This window comes from Carlito syrichta, unplaced genomic scaffold (genome assembly GCF_000164805.1).
Source record: "Carlito syrichta isolate Samal-C Ts95f unplaced genomic scaffold, Tarsius_syrichta-2.0.1 Scaffold311525, whole genome shotgun sequence".
Lineage (NCBI taxonomy): Eukaryota > Metazoa > Chordata > Mammalia > Primates > Tarsiidae > Carlito > Carlito syrichta.
The window spans coordinates 246231-265430 of record NW_007255621.1 but is presented as its reverse complement, the minus strand read 5'-3'; the positions used below and the strand labels follow the sequence as shown (position 1 = coordinate 265430).

At 36.6% G+C, this 19200-nt stretch overlaps 2 protein-coding genes across 2 annotated transcripts in view; one reads left to right on the top strand and one right to left on the bottom strand.

The window, feature by feature from the left end:
* FBN2 (fibrillin 2) overlaps positions 1–19200 on the top strand; it is a 256177-nt gene that overhangs the window by 130717 nt on the left and 106260 nt on the right. The window contains exons 9-11 of the mRNA XM_008068800.2: positions 4186–4338; positions 5802–6035; positions 7043–7180. Of these exons, the coding sequence (XP_008066991.1) occupies positions 4186–4338; positions 5802–6035; positions 7043–7180 (525 nt within the window). The remainder of the gene's footprint in view (positions 1–4185; positions 4339–5801; positions 6036–7042; positions 7181–19200) is intronic.
* LOC110596604 overlaps positions 1–19200 on the bottom strand; it is a 161182-nt gene that overhangs the window by 131360 nt on the left and 10622 nt on the right. The gene's annotated exons all lie outside the window — the stretch shown is intronic.

Here is a 19200-nt window from a genome sequence, read left to right as displayed (position 1 = left end):
AACCCACGGGCTCAGGCAATCCACTCACCTCAGCCTCCCAAAGCGCGGGATTACAGGCTGAGCCACCAAGCCCGGCTGACATCATTATTTCTTACTCTTTTTTTTTTTTAACATTTCCATTTCTTTGTGTCTCTGAGCTACATGGATGATAGTGATACGGATTTTTTTAATCTGGTCAGCCTGGGCTTCAAGAGTGTCAGCTTAATGGGTTAGGCAAACCAAGCCCCAGGAGTGTTGGCTTTAATGGGCCAGCAAGCCAAACCCTGAGAGTGTTGCAGATTTGGTGGACTGGCCAACTAGCCCCCAGAAGTGTTTCAGCTTTGGAATCTCACCAGCTGGCAGCAATCCAAAGTTCAGCTGGCTCATCTGCTGAATGACTAGCCTTCATGGTGCATGGCTCTTCTGATTCCACAGTCTTCTGCAGCTCTTCAGGTCTGGGTTCTTGTCTCACGCAGAGGAATGAGGAACTCTGACAACCTGAAAGGTGGGAAAGCAGGATTTACTGAGAGGACAGAAAAGCTCCCAGAGCAGGAGGGTACTGAGGGGGTTGCTGATCTGAGACTGAAACCTGGTGCTTATATAGTCCCAAGAATGAGCCAATTGGCTAGCATTAGCCGTGAGCTGATTGGTTGGCACTAGCTGTGCTGATTGGTCAGTACTAAGAACCAATCTGCTGGGGGTAGGGGCCTAATGGTGAGCTGATTAGTCACTTAGTGGTGAGCTGATTGGTTGTATTTCAATCCCAGCAATGAGTGTTTTCTTCCCTGGGCTACAGGGCTTGTAGGGAGCTTGTTTACCAAGGGGAGTGTATCAATCTGAGAGACCTATTGGAAGCTCACTACTTTGATACTGGGGCACCCACCCTGCCTGTCTGCCTAGTTTTTCTCTAACTGTCTCCTCTCTCAATAGTATATTCATAAACATCTACAAATCTAGTAATTCTCTCTTCATCTATGTGTGATATACTCAGCTGTTTAATATCATCATCAAGTATTTTACTTCATTTATGATAGTTTTCATTTATAGAAGTTTCACTGAACTCTTTTAAGTCTGTTCTTTCATTGTCTGTGGGCTATTTCCTCCTGTTCATATCCTCAGGTTTTAATTGCTTTAAACATATGAAATGTTTTTAATTGATTAATATTCAATTATTAATAGTTTAAAATAATGAATAATTGGTCTGACCATTTCAATATTGGAAACATACTGTTTATTTAGCTAGTTTTTGTTTACTGAGCCTTGTTTCTTGGTGTGTTATTATTTATTCTCCTTTTAGCAACTCTTTTTTATTGGAACTTTATGAGAATTCTTTGAGACATTCATTGATATGAAGCCCTGTATTTGTTTTCGCTTGTGTGAGTTATTTGGAGTATCCCCACATGAGAACCTCTTTACATTATATTCTTCTTTTGAAGTTTTTCAGACCAAAAACCTAGTATGAATTGAGACATCAAAGCTGTTTAGGTGAGAAGGAACTTACGGTTATAGATTCTTAGGAGAGATCTTTTTCTTCCACACAGCATCAAGGTAGACACAGGCAAGTTTCTTAGTGGGCCCCCTCTATGTTACCCATACACTCAGGTTATATAGCTCCATGGAACCTCTACGTTTGAGAGAGTTTCCTGTTTCATATGGAGGTGGGAGTGGAATCTGGGCTTTTTATCTCTTTTGCCCTGGGCCCTGTGAAAAGTGAGAGTTGAAATTTACATTCTATATAATTTAGTAGAAGCTTAAAGGTGAAACCTGGCTGCACACTTACCTTTCAAAATTCCTATTTTCACCTTATTTGGGGACTCTGTTTTATCCTTCCTTTTATGACAACTGAGTGATATATTTTTAAAATGTATTTTTCTATTTTGTTCAGGATATTTTGAGAGAAACATTTGGGGTACCTAATCTTCCATTCTACAAGGAACAGAACATATATTGTTTTACTTCATTCTCCCACCAACTATGTTCTGTAAAAAAGAGTTAAATATAGTTACAAAATCAAACAGTTAATAATATTTGTCTGTAAACCTAGGTCTCTTAACTCAAGGCCATTTTTTTTTCAAATTTTATGCTACATCTTCCTCCTTGCAGAAGCCTTGAAGCCAGAAATATATTCATCCTACCTTGTAGCACTGATTATGTTTTATAACATTAGTAATTATTAAGAGTTTGGGACTTTCTTAATTTACATCCTGTTCTTGAGGAGTATATCAATCAAGTATATCTAGTAGTATGATACTTTGGATTCCTAGAATGAATTTTCCAAAAAATTGTTTCCCTGGGTCATTCTTAGGAATAGAAACCTACCTGTGAAATTATTCCCAGTGACAACCTGTCCAAGCCCAACCAAGTTTTAAAATATCTGCAGTTCCTTCAGGTATGCATGCATGTATCACATTTAGTACCTTTTAAAAACATAATAAGATAGTTTTTTTTTCCTGAAAAGTGGAAGGAGATGTTCTGATTCTTACACAGAACATCTTAAAGCCAATTTATTTCATGACAGCTTAGAAGTGATCTAAGGCATACTATAGGCTACTTGAGGAAATAATGTATTTATTTTAAACTCTGTACCAAGTGCTAACATTTTTTAACCTTACTTATTAATGGAATTATTTACAATTAATAGTTTTATCTTCATTATTGATGATAACTGATTACTGTAGGACATCTTTCTTCTTGTGATCATAGACAAACTTCTTTGAAAGCATCATGATCACGATTGAATAATATACTAACTTGGCTCACAGCTTCTTCCATTGGTTAGCATAAAAACAATTCCAGCTAAAAACCCAGCATTTACAAATGATATTGATAGTTTATCTCTATGCAATTTTTTTTATTTTATGAAGTCTTTTGGAATTATCATAACTTATTTTCCAGTTTTTATCTACCATCTCATCTTTGACTACCCTGCTGCCAGAGTGACCTCCAGTATTGTCATATTTGGTCCTGTCACTTCCCTACCCCTAATTCTGGAGGATAATGCACAGACACCTTATTATAGCTGTCCTGCCAAACTCAGTAGTTACTTCTGAGTCCTCATCTTGTTTTACCACTCAATACCTAATTTGACATATTCGATTGACTTCTTGAAAATGTTTCATCCAGCTTTATGGCTTAGAGTAACATACGTATTCTAATAACTCACCAATATATATCTTCAGGCTGACAATTCCTCTGTGTTCCAGGCTCATTTGTTAAACATATCCAATGTAACATGTTTTAAAGAAGAGCCTTGTCTTATGTTGTCTAATCCTATTTCTTCCATGGTTATCCACATCTCAGCTGTGCACGTCCAAAACAGGATATTTCCAAGATACTTTCTCTCTCATACCTTCCACCCAAGCAAGTTCCCATTGGATCTGCTTCCATCTCTTTGCCCTCACCATCTTCATTGCTACCACCCTCATGGAAGCCACACCACCTCTCACCTCATAGCTTCAGTGTTCTCATCACTGGTCTTTCTGCTCTCACTACAGTCAGTTCTCATATCAACCAAAGAGATTGTCTTTTCTCTGATTATAATCTTCCAGAAACTCATAACACTGCACTCCAAATAAAATTTTTAAAAAATCAAAGTTCTTCTCTAATGGCCTACAGGGCTATCCATGGTAGCCTTTGCTGCCTCTGTGAATTAATGTTCTTACATGCTCCCTTTTGCAAGCTCTTATCTGATCAAATTGGCTTCTTATTCTTTAAACTCATGAAGTACATTCTCTTCTTTCTCAAAAGCTACTCTTTCCTCAGATACCTCTGTGGCTCATGCTTTTATTTTAGTCAAGTCTCTGCTCATGTTTTGCTGTCTCAAGCTGCTGCTGATCAACCTCTCTAACAGAATCAGTCAGATATTGCTACATAACAGAAAGCCACAAAATCTCACTGGCATACAACATTGCACATCTCCAGGTTAGCTGGGAGAAGTAAACTTCTCATGGCAGTTCACCCTCATTTTTGCTCATTTTTTTTTTCATTGTTTTACCTCTGGTATATGACATGGAATAGAAGCTCAATGAATGTTGGCTGACTAAATGAGTAAAGCAATGAATACATGTATAGAAAAGGAATGAATAGCTATAATAGAGATTAAGTAAAATAATACACTTCACTTACACTCTTCTCACATGTGCAATGATTGCTGTAAGAACCTAAGGTGATTCTGGCATATCTTCTATTTTATTTTTACATACTCAGATCAGAGAACAGGCATGTGTTTTTCGGGCCTGGTGAATGGTCGCTGTGCACAAGAGCTCCCAGGCAGAATGACTAAAATGCAATGCTGCTGTGAGCCCGGCCGCTGCTGGGGCATCGGAACCATTCCTGAGGCCTGTCCTGTCAGAGGTTCTGGTGAGTGATGTGCTGCCAGTCTCCTCAGGATAGACACTGTTAGGAAAATTAGTAGCAATAATGTACTTTGCTCTTCTCCAGGAAGTCAAGACATATTTGTGTTCTTATTAGTATCTTCAGTATTACTTAGGTGGTTTTATGGGGAATAGGGTGGTGGTGTTTCTTTGGGGTCAGTTTTGGTATTACCCAGTTTAGCAACATGAGACAAATTCCTGGAAGGTGATTGACTTGTTTTTGTGCAAACATTTTAAAAAATTATTATAAATGTCAGTATTTCAGTTCCATTTTTAAACCCCTGATCTTTCATTGCAGAGCTTGAATACCTTTGCATAACAAAGTTCTACTTTTACTTATAATTTATTTCACTAATACATTCAACTTACCGTGTCCCAGTACTTGAAGATATTTTCTCTCTTTTCCCATGACCCTGAAACTTTATAATACAAGGGTTTGAGGATACTTCTCATTCATTTTCCTGTGTTCACTGACATATAAATGAACTATATTGGGAAATTGCTTTAGGGTGAATGAGAAGCAGTTCCTCTTATTATACATAATATGAATAGTAAAGAACAGTTAATATTTATCACATAAAGACATATTGCTATATTTTATTATATTATCATGTTCATATTGAATTAACAATTATAAAAATAATTAAATTTTTGAAATATACTTATAAAGATAGATACTAATATGTACTGTCATGGAGAGAAAATATCACAACATATTTTTTCAAAATCTCTAAGATATAAAAAAATAAAAATCTATTTGTAGAAAAAAGGGTTTAATGTCTAATAAATTATTCTGTATCCTCCTAACTCCCCTAATAATGTAAACTTAATACTTTTCATTTCTTTTGATATGGTGCCTTAATTCTGTGAACAGGGAAATTAGTTACTTGCTATGTTTGTACTTCTCTCCACTTGACTTTGGTACTTGGATAAAAAAGGAGCTGATTTAAAAGTTTACTGGATATTGTCTACTATTAAAACTCACATTGGAAAACAATATTATTCTGGAGCCATTTTAATGCCTAATCTCTTAAAGAAAAGAGTTGAGAAAATGTATAGGTGTAATATGGATGAGGATGCAAGTAAAGTCAAACATAGAGGATGAATTACCTAAAGCTTTAATTTTCATCCTTTCAAGTACATTTTTTTCATTCACAGTTATATCTGGAATTTTATGAGTTTCTCTTAATGGCATCATATACATGCACATATAAATGATTCTTTGGTTATGCAACTCAGTTAAAATAATATGACTTATGGGTTTCAATATTTTTCTGAAACATCTATACCTTTTCCCTGTTACTGCCAACATTGAAAACATTTTTAAAAACCTGCTTTCTCAGAGTGTATAGTATAGATAAGCTAAAATGATCTATTACAGCATACCTGTTGCTTTTATTATGCCAAAAGACATCCGTTTGTGTTTAACTACACTTTCTTTTCTTCTAGAGGAGTATCGCAGACTTTGCATGGATGGACTCCCAATGGGAGGGATTCCAGGGAGTGCTGGTTCCAGACCTGGAGGCACTGGGGGGAATGGCTTTACCCCAAGTGGCAATGGCAATGGCTATGGCCCAGGAGGGACAGGCTTTATCCCCATCCCTGGAGGCAATGGCTTCTCTCCTGGAGTTGGGGGAGCCGGTGTAGGGGCTGGGGGACAGGGGCCTATCATCACTGGACTAAGTAAGTGGTCACTTTTCCAGTAGACTCTGGTTTTCTGCTTTAAGTAATATTGTAATATCTAACATGTTCTTTAATTTTTCAAAAGAGTTTGTGTGTGTGTGTGTGTGTGTGTGTGTGTGTGTGTGTGTGTGTGTTTGTGAGAGAGAGAGAGAGAGAGGAAAAGAAAGAGAGAGAAACATATTTTAGTGTTTGAAATGTAGTAATACTAAATTTGAGGAAATATGATAGGAAAATATTATTTTTCTGTTCTGTAAACTTTCTACTAAATTGGAGAAAAGAATATGTGACCAAGGTTGTCTTTGAAGATGCAAATGAGAGTCCGGTAATACTCTAAATCAGTTGATGCCATCAAAAAGTATGCTTTTGCTTCCAGTATATTTCATTTGGCTGTTTGCAACTGCCCTGTTCATGCAGCCCTTGAATATTTTTGCAGAACTATTTCCTGACTGAGATAAACTGAATTTCTTGCTTGTACCAATTCAAATGTTGTAATGCACACATCTTTCTTTTCATCACTCATTTTAGTTAAATTGCTTAAGAAATTGAGAACCGTGAGTTTCAGACCAGAATTGGCATTCATGTACTTGACATTTAAGTTCATTCTTTTTAAAAGCTCCTTTCTTGCTAATAATAATTAATGATGTCCCACAGTGATATGTTTATTCTTTTTGGCATATTGCCTGTTTGCTTTATCTAAATATTCAGCAAAGTTACAAAAGAGAAATTGAAAGCACTTAAATGTATGGTAGAGCATTTTTGAAATTTTAAGAAGTCATTATTATGGGCAAAGTTTCCAGATGTGTAACTTAACAAATGCAAGTTGCAACCATGTGTCCCAAGAATATTTTTTAGATCCTCCACATTAAAGTTTAATAAAATATAAAATAAGATGGGTTTCTGATATACACCTGATTAATTCACTAATAAATATCCTTTTAAAATCAACTCTACGAAAAGCAATGCATGTTGTAATGATTAAATGTTATTTGTGCTTTTATTTCCCATAGCAATTCTGAACCAGACGATAGATATCTGTAAGCACCATGCAAATCTTTGTTTGAATGGACGCTGCATACCTACTGTTTCCAGCTACCGTTGTGAATGCAACATGGGTTATAAGCAGGATGCAAATGGAGATTGTATAGGTAAATTTGTGATTTTTTCATAATCCTTCTTGTTTTTTGATAGCTGTTAGACTATAGGATCAAACTGAACTGAATGTGAGTTTTGTTTTGTTTCTTAAGTCTTTTGAGCTAATTTCCAAGCTGTATGTCCTTCAGTATGCTCCCCTTAAGCTGTGCTGAACTAGATCTATACTTCAAGACATTCCCACTCTTTCGGGTCCTAAATGTGATTTTTGTCTCTGACTCTCCCTTTCCTTCTTTCTTAGAATTGCCTCCTCTCAAATTAAAGACTCAAAGTAAATTCCTTAACAGTGAATATAGTTTGAAAATGATTTGTGGATCATGAAACCATTGTTAAAACATGACCATTGTTAAAATTTGATACTATAGGACAGTGGTTTCCAAATGTATTGGTTTCAGACCCATTTAAACTCTTAAAATTATTATTTCTATCTATGAATAATTACCCTTACTTGAAATTAAGGATGAAAAATTTAAATATTTATTCATTTACAAATAATAGCAAATCCATTGCATATTAATATAAATAACATTTTAATGAAAAATTATATTTTTCAAAACAAAAAGTATTAAAATGAATGTCACTCTTTTGAAATTTTTCAAACCTTTTTCATAGATTTTTCTTTTTTTTTTTTTTGAGTTGGAGTCTCACTCTGTCGCCCAGACTGGAGTGCAGTGGCTGCTCCCGGCCACTGCAGCCTCGACCTGCTGCTGGGCTCCGGCGATCCTTCTGCCTCAGCCTTCCGAGTAGCTGGAATTACAAGCATGCACCATAGATTTTTCTTAATCAAAGCCAGCTGGGTTCTCACATCTGCTTCTGTATTTAAGCTGTTGTGATTTGTTACTTTGATTGAAGAATACAATGAAAATTCATCCTCAAACAGATAATACAGTTAGAAAATGGAGGAATACCTTATAGGCTTTTCAGATAATTCTGGATATTCTTTGATATTCCACTAAAACAGAGCAAGTAGTAATTCTTAAAGTTTAATTGTATGTAGAATCTGAAACCATATCAATAAACTTCTTGTGCTCTGTTATTTTAAGCCCATTAGTAGTCCTTGTGCTTTGAATGGATTTTGTAACATATATTGTTCACTCGAAATATTTTGGTTCACAGGGTTGTGCAAATCTTTCCAAAGTTGACATATTTCACTATATAATGTCAAAAAGATCACATTTGATAATACCACCAGTGAAATCCATTAAAAATGCCTTTAAATAGTGAGAAACTTAAGTACACATGTGATAAATATTCTTTTTGAATTCTGTTACTTTTAGCTTGAATTTTAACTTTAGCAGCAAGTATAGTCTGTTGTTTTTCTTAAAGTGACAGCCTCGCTTTATTATTTCAAAGCAATGTCAAATTTACAAGTCCAAATAACTGTAATTTGACAGTCATTCTTCAATTAAAAGTACTATTCTGTGGGAAAAGCTGCTAATTTAGCACACAGCTTCAACAATTGCACAGATGGTTTTCCTTAACACTCATGGTGCTTCGGTCAGCAACCATGTGTAATGTTTATTTTGTCACAGAAAATTTTTTTAAATGTACATTCAAGGGTCAATATTTTATATTATTAGTTTTTACTGCTTCATCAATGATATTTCTAAATGGAAAAAAATTAATACACTGAGTTCATGGCAGTGACTACTGGGACAGTTTGGTGCTACTCCCTTAATTTGTGTTAAGGCACCATCATTGCTTTTGTGCCATCGGTGCAAATGTTAACACAATGAAAAAATTAAGTGACATCTTCAAATGATTATGAATATGATTTTGAGTCAAGAACCCACCTGAAAGGATCTCAGTTGTTTCTAGGGGCCCACAGATTACACCTTGAGAGCAGCTACACTCTCAACTTTCTTCTAGGTCATGCACAAGGACTTTCAGTGACAAAGTTGTGTGGAACTCACAAGACATTTTCCCACAAAATCATTGGGAGGCTTGGAAGTTCTGATTCCCCAAATGCCATTTAATTGGTTTGCAATCACAAATGATGACCTGTACAATAGCAGCATAGTGAGAGGAGATGTGATGAGCAGCATCTAATCCAGCTGCAAGGTCTACGATATGTAGGGATTATATTAGTATCTGGACAGGATAAGGAATTTCCCTGTGGAGTTAAAAAAGCATCATTGTAGAACACTTATCTTTATCCCTGCCTGAGTTCTGAACCAGTTGAGAGATAGACGAAGTGCCCATTTCATATGGTGTTCTAAAGATTTTGACAGTTACGGCTGTCTATACTATTTAGGCTTTATATTGGTGCTTGCTTAATTTGAAGTCATGAAGAAGTTGGTCATGATCCCAAGATGGATACCATATTTGCAAACACTAGTCAAACCTGTGGTTAATACTCCCAACTTCGGGCCTATGCCCATAAAAGCCAACTATAAGTTTATCAAGAGCCTTGGTTTTTTCCAAGTGGATTTTTGGTCCCCACATGCCACACTCCTTGATTATTTTCTCAAATTTTCTCAGCCCATTCACCCTGCATTGACAAACAGAGAATCTTAGCATTTATTTCTAAAAAACAAGCAGAAAGATGAAGCTCTAAAAAGTGAGATATGAAACAGCCACAAAAGACCTCAAACCACACTTTATATCACAGGTGTTGATGACTTCAAATGGGCTATAGCCCCAAGAAGACTAAGCTATATATATATATATTTTTTTTTTAAATGAATCATGATGGAAGTGTTGTGCAGATTTTTAAACCAATTTTACTGTGGCATAATTGACATACAATAAATTATACATAATTTGAAGCATACAGATTGATAAGTTTTGATAGGTGCATATACCAATGAAATCATGACCACAATCAAGGTAATGAATGTATTCATCATCCTCAAATGCTTGCTCTTTGCCCCTTTGCATCTCCCTATCTTGTTCCTCCTTTTCTCCATCACTAGCTTTCCCTTCCTATTCCCAGGCAATCACTGATTAGTCACTATATATTAGTTTGCATTTTCTCGAATTGTATATCAATTAAATCATACTGCTACATACATACACTTTTTGTCTGGCTTCTTTTACTCAGCATAATTATTCTGTGATTCATTCATGTTGTAATATGAATAAGTGATTCATTTCTTTCTGTGACAGAATGGTAGTTCATTATATGTATGTACCATAATTTATTTATATATTCTCCTGTTGATGGTAAACTTGCATTGTTTCCAATTTCAGGATATTAAAAAATAAAGCTTCTATGAACATTCATGTATAATTCTTAATATGGACATTTTATTTTTCTTGAGTAAAAACCCAGATGTGGAATGACTGAATTCTGTTGTAGGAATACATTTAATTTTTAAAGAAATTGCCAGAATGTTTTCCAAAGTGTACTGTCTTACACTTCTAGCAGCAGTATATAAGAATATCAGTTTCTCCACAACCCAGCCAACACTTGGTATGGTCAGATTTTTAAGTTTTATCCATTATAATAGGTATGCAAGGATATCTTGCCATGGTTTTAAATCATATTTCTCTAATGATTCACATTAAAAATATGTTAACCATATTTTCTTTATCTTTTCCATATTTTCATGCCTTTATTTTCCATCTGACATTTATTTGGTAAAGTGTCAGTTCAAATCTTGGTTCGTTTTTAGTGGATTATTTTCTTAATGTTGAGTTTTGAGTGTTTACATATTCTAGATATAAGTCCTTAATCAAATATATGATTTTACTAATATTTTCACCTGCTCTCTGGCTTGTCTTTTGTTCTTTAACATACCTTTTGGAGTGCAGAACTTTTTAATAGGTTAAAGTTCTGTTTATCAGTTTATTGTTTTATGAATCATGCTTTTTATGTTGTATCTAGGAAATCTTTGCCAAACCCAAGGTCACAAATGTTTTCTCTAATGTTTGTGTCTAGAAGTTGTCTAGTTTTAGGCCTTTGGTCTATTTTAAGTTAGTTTTGTTTTTTATTGTATAACCTATGGGTTGAAATATATTTTTTGTTGTATTTGAATATCCATTTATTGAAAAGACTTTCTCTGTTGAATTGCCTTCACACCTTTGTTGAAAATCAGTAGCTCATATATGTTGGGACTATTTCTGAAGTCCGTATTCTACTCCATTGATCAATTTGTCTCTCTTTACACCAATACTACACTGTCATAATAACTGTAGCTTTATAATATTTGTCAATTTCCAAAATTAAAAAAAAGACCATCTGCAATTTTGATTGGGAATCTGTTAAATCTGTATGTCAATTTGAGGAGAATTTACACCTTAATCATATTGTGTCTTCCAACCCATAAACATGGTATATATCTATTTACTTAGGTCTCCTTTAATTTCTTTCAGAAATGTTTTATAAGTTTCAGTGTAAAGTTTTTCTTGTCCTTTTTTTTTTTTTTTTTTTTTTTCTGAGTTGGAGTCTCACTCTGTCACCCAGACTGGAGTGCAGTGGCCGCTCCCGGCCACCGCAGCCTTGCCTGCTGGGCTTCGGCGATCTTTCCACCTCAGCCTTCCAAGTAGCCGGAATTACAGGCATGCGCTACCACACCCGGCTGAAATTTTGATTTATTGTAGAGATGAGGTCTCGCTGCCCAGGCGGGTCTCGAACCCACGGGCTCAGGCAATCCACTCACCTCAGCCTCCCAAAGGCGCGGGATTACAGGCTGAGCCACCAAGCCCGGCAAGATCATTCTTAAATATTTTATTTTTTGATGTTATAGATGATACTTTTTAATTTCAATTTATCTCTTCCTTTCAAATATGAATATCTTCTTTTTATTTTCTTGCCTTATTTTCCTGGTCAGAATCTCCAGAACAATGGTGAATAGAAGCAATGAGATTAAATATTCTTGTCTTGTCTCTGATCTAGAAGGAAAACATTCAGTGTTTTACTATTAAGTGTGATGTTAGCTGTATGGTTTTTGGAGATGTTCTTTATCACATAGAGTTTCCTATTCCTAGTGCGCTGAAGATATTATCTAGGATAGATATTGGACTCATCAAATGCTTTTTCTGCTTCTATTGAAAAGAGCATTTGGATTTTTTTTTAGTTTGTTAATATGGTTAATTACTTGCATTTCTGGGATAAGCTCTCTAAATCATGATGTGTTATTGCTGACGTATTATTGTTGTTAGATTTGATTAGCTACAAAACTTGTTAAAATTTGTGTATCTGTTCATATGGAAATGTATTTTTGGGGGGGTTTTTTTAACTTATGTATTTCTCTGGTTTTGGTATTAGGGCAATACTCATAAAATGAGTTGGGAATTGTTCTCATCATTTCAAATTCTGGGAGAGTTTGTGCAGAATCGGTATTATTTCTGTCTTAAATATTTGGTAGAATTTACCAGTGAAGCCATCTAAACATAGAGATATTTTTGTAACTTTTTAAACTACAAATTCAATGTCATAATAGAGAAAGGACTATTCAGGTTATTGTTTCTTCTTTAGTAATCTGTGGTGATTTGGGTTGTTCAAGGAATTTGTTCATTTCATCTCTTGTTGAATTTATTGGAATGAAGTTGTTCACAGTACTCCCTTTTTTAACAGTCATAGAATCTGTAGGAATATCACTTCAGATACTGGTAGTTTTTGCCTTGTCCCTTTTCATTTTTCTGAGTCAGTTTGGCTAAAACTTTATCTTTATTCTCAGATAACTAGTTTTGTTTTCTTTATGAGTTTTCTGCTTCATTGATTTACACTCTAATTCTTCTTGTTTTTGTCTTTTACTTTCAGTTTTGTTTGTTCTTTTTCAAGTGATTTTTGTTTTGTGAAAGTCAAGATTCATTAATTTCAGACTTTTAAAATTTTTTTCCAATATATGTTTTTAGGGATATAATTTTCCCATTAGAACTTGAACTTCTTTAGCTGTATCCTACAAATTTTGATAAGTCGTGTTTTCATTTCTATTTATTTCATATGACTTTTCAACTTTCCTTTTATAGTTTTGAACCATACGTTACTCAGAAGATTGTTTTTAGTTTCCAAATATTTGGAAATTTTTTTAGAGATCTTTCTGTTGCCTATTTCTAATTTAATCTTGTATGGTCAAATGACAGAATTTGTATCATTTGCATCATTTTACATAGATTATGCCCAGAATGTGGTCTGTCTTGCAAATGTTTCATTTTAGATTGTTGTATTGCTGTTTTCAAGACCACTTATCCTTTCTAATTAATGAATAATCTAACATTAATGCCATCTATTATATCTTTTCATCTTTAAGAGTTCACTTTGGGTCTTTTTTTCCCTCTGTCTTTAGTATTTTTGATCTTTCTCTAGCTTTTGATTCAGTTGGAATACAGTTATACTTGGTTCATATCTTTCTCTGCTAATTCTGACATCTTTGTCAATCTAGTATATTTTCAGTTGTTTGATTTACTCCTCAATATGGATCTATTTTCTGCTTCTTTACATACCTGTTCATCGTTGATTTGACACTACTATGAATTTTATCTCAGTGAATGCTGGACATCTTTGTATTTTTGTCAGTATTCTTGAGCTTTGTTCTGGCTTACATTAATATACTTAGAAACAGTTGGATCCTTTCAGATCTTGCTTTTAAGATTTATCGGGTGGAACTAGAGCAATGTGTAGTCCAGGTCCCGTTATTTTCTACTAGTGAGGCCTGACCTTTCTGCTACTCTCCCCAACACTCCATGAGGTTTGACAGTTGGCTGTGGAAAGAGACACTATTTCTAGCCCAGTGTATTGATCAGGCACTCTAATCGCCTTTTGTGTGACTCTTTGTCATTTTTTGAGTTGGAGTCTCACTCTGTCATCCAGGATGGAATGCAATTGCACAACCACAGCTCCTGCAGCCTCAACCTTCTGGGCTGAGGCAATCCTTTTGCCTCAGCCTTCCAAGTAGCCAGAACTACATGTGTGTGCCACCATGCCCCGCTAATTTTTTGATTTATTGTAGAGACAGAGTATAGCCAAGTTTCCCTAGTTGGTCTCGAACCCCTGGTCTCAGGCAATCCTCTTGCCTCTCCCTCCCAAAATGCCTGGATAACAGGATTGAGCCACAACACCCAGCCTTTTGGCTTTTATGGGTATACTTATCTGTGTTGTGCTGAACACTTGAGGAGAATTCCCTACAGTCTCCAAGTTTTCTTTCCATACAGTTCTCTTATCTCCACTATTCTGTTTTTTAAATATCAGGTGACTTGTCTTTAGACTGTCAGCTCTGTCTGCTGTACTAAAGGAGCTTCCTGCATTCTGCCTGGGCTGCCCCATCTGCACCTTGGTCTGAAAACTCTCAAAGCCATAAGCTGAAATTGTCATGGTATTCTCTGTTTATTTCTCATCTCTTAGGGATGTATGTTCTTTGTTACTTAATGTCAAATTTTTTGCAACTCTTATTTTACATACTCTTAGGGATGTATGTTCTTTGTTACTTAATGTCAAATTTTTTGCAACTCTTATTTTACATACTTTATCTATTTGTATATTTAGGAAGAGGGTAAATCCATCTTGGCTAAGAGCAGAAGTCACTCCTATTTTTCATTGTAAATATTTTAGCATGAAACAAAGAAGCCAGTTAGGAAATTTCTAAGTAACCAGGCTAAGAAATTATGGCAGCAGTGATGTAGGATTGCAGAACAGCAGAATGATTCTACAAGTGCTTGGGAGGTTATTCAGTGGGATCTAATTCTGAGGAATTAGACAGTAGAAAAGTACAACAATATTAAGGTTTCTGACTGAGCAAAACTGAATGGTGGTATCATTAACATGCTGGAGAAGGTGCAGTTTTGGAGGAAATAGTGGAGACTCTCATTTGGACATGTTGCGTTTTGGGTGTCTAGGACATTTAACTACAGAGGTCTAATGCTAAGAGGTACATTCAGGACTAGAGTTACAGATTTAGGAGTCAGCAACACGCTATTAGAATCACAGAGGTGAATATTGTCACCCAGGCTGAACAACAGGAAAAGTGAAAAGATAATGGTACTGCTACTGGAGTCCTGTGGAACCGCAACATTGAAGGCCTTTATTCTAGCTCAGCCCAGGTGCAATTTATTCTGACTCATAGCAATGGAGAGACAGCAAAATAACCTAGAAAGGGTTACATCACCGAAGCAAAGATACATTTTAAAGAGAAAAGTAGTGTCAGGTGTTAAATGCAGTAGAAAAATCAAATGCAGTGAGAAAAAAATCTATTGGATTTGATATTTAACAGGGTTTTGACCATCTTTTAAGAGTGGTTTTAGGATGATGGTGATTAAGCCATTTTGAGATTATTCTTTTTTTCACAATATTATTAAAAGAGCATATCTGTGTTTCATTAACTAGCATATCCCTAAATACCAGATTTGGGCTCAGATCTTCTGTTAATACATATGAGTACCGAGAGAGTTAGTGTCATAATGTTTCCAAGTTAAATTAAAATGTTGAAGTGCCAGCCAGGCTCGGTGGTTCAGCCTGTAATCCCGCGCCTTTGGGAGGCTGAGGTGAGTGGATTGCCTGAGCCTGCGGGTTCGAGACCCTCCTGGGCAGCGAGACCTCATCTCTACAATAAATCAAAAAATCAGCCGGGCGTGGTAGCGCGTGCCTGTAATTCCGGTTACTCGGAAGGCTGAGGCGGAAGGATCGCTGGAGTCCAGCAGACGAGGCTGCGGTGGCCAAGAGCGGCCACTGCACTCCAGTCGGGGCAACCGAGTGAGACTCCAATTCAAAAAAAAAAAAAATGTTGAAGTGCACTATAATAATAATAGAAAATGTGAACCAAATATGTTTTGGAAAAAAACAATCATTGTAAGCTACATACAGGGCTACAAGATTCGAATGACTAAGTAACGCTTAGCTCAAGTATTGACTACACAAACTTTAGGTTAGCATTTACAGAACCTATATAAATGGTATACCGAGGGTGGTACAGTGTATAACCATATGCTGGATCCCTGGCATGACTGCTTCTATTACTTAATTAAATCATAGATCACCTGAGTATGGTATTATTTTTAGAAGACCATGAAATTATGATATATTTATTCTTATATGACTTGAAAATGATTTTAATACCAGAAAATATTATTATGAGCATACAATATATAAAATATCCCCTCTTTAACTGGGCAGTGACTCACGACTATAATCCCAGCACTTTGGGAGGTCAAGGCAAGAGGATTCTTGAGACCAGGAGTTCTAGACCAGTCTGGGAAATATAGTGAGACCTCATCTCTACAAAAAAAATCAAAAAAATTAGCCTGGCATGGTGGCTTGCACCTGTAGTCATAGCTACTGTAGAGGCTGAGGTGGGGGGAGCATTTGTGCTGAGGAATTCAAGGCAGCTGTGAGCTGTGATCATGCCACTGCACTCCAGCCTGAGCGACAAAGTGAGACCCTGACTCAAAAATAAGATAAAATATCCTCTCTTGCGTATACATGGACATATCCACACAATCACAATCTATAAGACTGAAATTTGATTGACTATTTGTGTTTTTCTATTAATATTTGTAACTCGTGTCATTATGTGATACAGTAACCAACAAGTAAACATAGGCTCCAAATTTAATATTTCTTATAAAGTAGATGAAAACCATAATTTATTTGATGTTAGCACCCAGGTATACCTTATTCTAGCTCCAAGAACACCTGTACTCTGGTGGAGTGCATTTATGACTCATTGGTGTAAAGATAAGCCCCCTGTAACGGTCAGAAGTTCTTTTCTGTAGTCACGCTACTACTCAGCCCTTTACAACCAGTGTTCTGCTAGAGAATTAAATCCCACAGAAAATGATTTGAATGACTTTTCTCAATTCTCCCTAGGGTGATGCATAGTTAGTACTATCCTAGATACACAAGAGATGAGTTAATTGTGTATAATAAATGTCTTCAAATAGTAGGGCCTAATTTTTCCCAGAATTCAGGTGAAAGGATTTCTTATTAACTCTACCAGTGCAATACTGGGATTGTCTGCACAGATGCTATATTAATAGAAATCTCAAAGTTGTAGGTTTTGCCAAATCATCGTTACAAACAGTTCAATTCTAGATAGATCACACCAGTTAGCCTTGCAAAGTTAAAATCCTAGGAGCGGGGTTATCTTTCTGACTACTATAATTCACAGAGACATAGCTTAGTATTGGAGCACATTTTCCAAATATGAGTTTTTAATATTTTTAATCCTATGTTCTTTCTAGTGTCATCTTTTGATCAGTTTGAGTTTATAAACAACAAACTGGGATAATGGAAAAAATGAAGAGGATGTAAGTTAACTAGTGCTTTAGTACTATAATAAAATAAAATTTAATAAAAAATGAAATATAGGAGCCCAAGATAACAGTAGTAACTTTGAATTGTGCCAGTGTTTTGAAGAATAACAAACTGCTATGGCCATTTGGGAACTTTTATTAGATACGTGATGAAGCAGTATAACTTGAAAGAAAATAGCTGCATTAAAGGATCAAAGAAAAGGAAAATAAGCCGGGCTCGGTGGCTCAGCCTGTAATCCTGCACCTTTGGGAGGCTGAGGTGAGTGGATTGCCTGAGCCTGCGGGTTCGAGACCCGCCTGGGCAGCGAGACCTCATCTCTACAATAAATCAAAAAATCAGCCGGGCATGGTAGCGCATGCCTGTAATTCCGGCTACTTGGAAGGCTGAGGCAGAAGGATCGCCATAGCCCAGCAGATTGAGTCTGCGGTGGCCGGGAGCGGCCACTGCACTCCAGTCTGGGTGACAGAGTGAGACTCCAACTCAAAAAAAAAAAAAAAAAAAGAAAAGGAAAATAGAATTGGGTCCATTTTGGTATTGTGAGAATCACTCCTGAGGCCTGAAAACAGTTCTACTTACTTACTTATCACATTTTTCTCTCTTTCTCTTGAGATCTCTACTCTAAAATTAGGTTTTGTGATTCTCCTAGTGTTTGTATAAGTCAGACTGTTGTTAGCAGTGATCTTAATTCAAATCATTCTATTTTGTTAATAGTAAAAAGGAATTTGTTTCTGGTGGACTACAGGTAATCCTAAAGTCTTTAAAAATTTTTTTTAAAGTCTCTTCTAAGTTGGCATGTATTTTTCGAGTTAACCATGACAACATGACAACTCAAGGAAGGAACTTCCTAGAGCTTCCTTGCAGGGACCCCTCCTCTTGGGGGCAAGGACTGGGCAGGGACTGGCAGGGGTGGGGAAGGAAGGAGGCCTGGAACTCTCCTGGAAGCTCCCTCCTGGGGGAGACCACTTCCTGGCTGTCCCTTCTGGCCCTAGTTGGAGGTGTGGCCTAGCATGGAGTTGAGTTTGTTCCTAGACCACCCTGTCAGAACCACAGACCGGGAGAAGATTCAACTCTGAGTATCTTGAGACCTGGGGAGATTCTGAGCTTGATTCTTGCCCAGAGTCCCAGCCTCTAGGTCTCGGGTAGCCTTATGAGCCCTTACCACCATCTGAGTTCAGGAAAAATCTGGAAAATGTGCAGATGTTGGGTGACTAACCAGGCCCTGGTTCACTGACCTGTCGCTTTTGTAATTAAGGCAATAAATAAACTAATTAGTGTTCTAAAACTATGAAACCAGCCAGGCACAGGCACACCAGAGCTTTGAGAGGCCCAGGTGAGAGGATCACTTGAGGCCAGGAATTCAGGACTAGCCTGAGCAACATAGTGAGACCCCTGTCTCAACAAAAAATAAAGTTAGCCAAGTGTGGCAGTTGGGATTGTATTGTAGTCTCAGCTCCTTGGGAGGCAAAAGTGGAGAGATTTCTTGAGCCCAGGAGTTTGAGGCTATAGTGAGCTGTGATTGCACCACTGCACTGCAGTCTGGGCCACAGAGCAAGACTCCATCTCTATAGTAATAATATTAATAACAATAAAGACTATTTAACTATTTTAATTTGAAATATATGGGCCTACCCATAGGGAGGAAGGACTGACCTGGCCCTGCTCCCTCATTGTGACAAAGGGGTAAACTGAGGCACGGTTCTTTTCTCTCCTGTCAGACCTGAAAATGTGCCTGAGGACCCAGCAGGTCCAACTCTAGGAGGTTCAATGACTTCGAGCCTCCAGTGCCCCAGACTCTCCCCCGCCTGACTTTCTTCTGCCTCACTC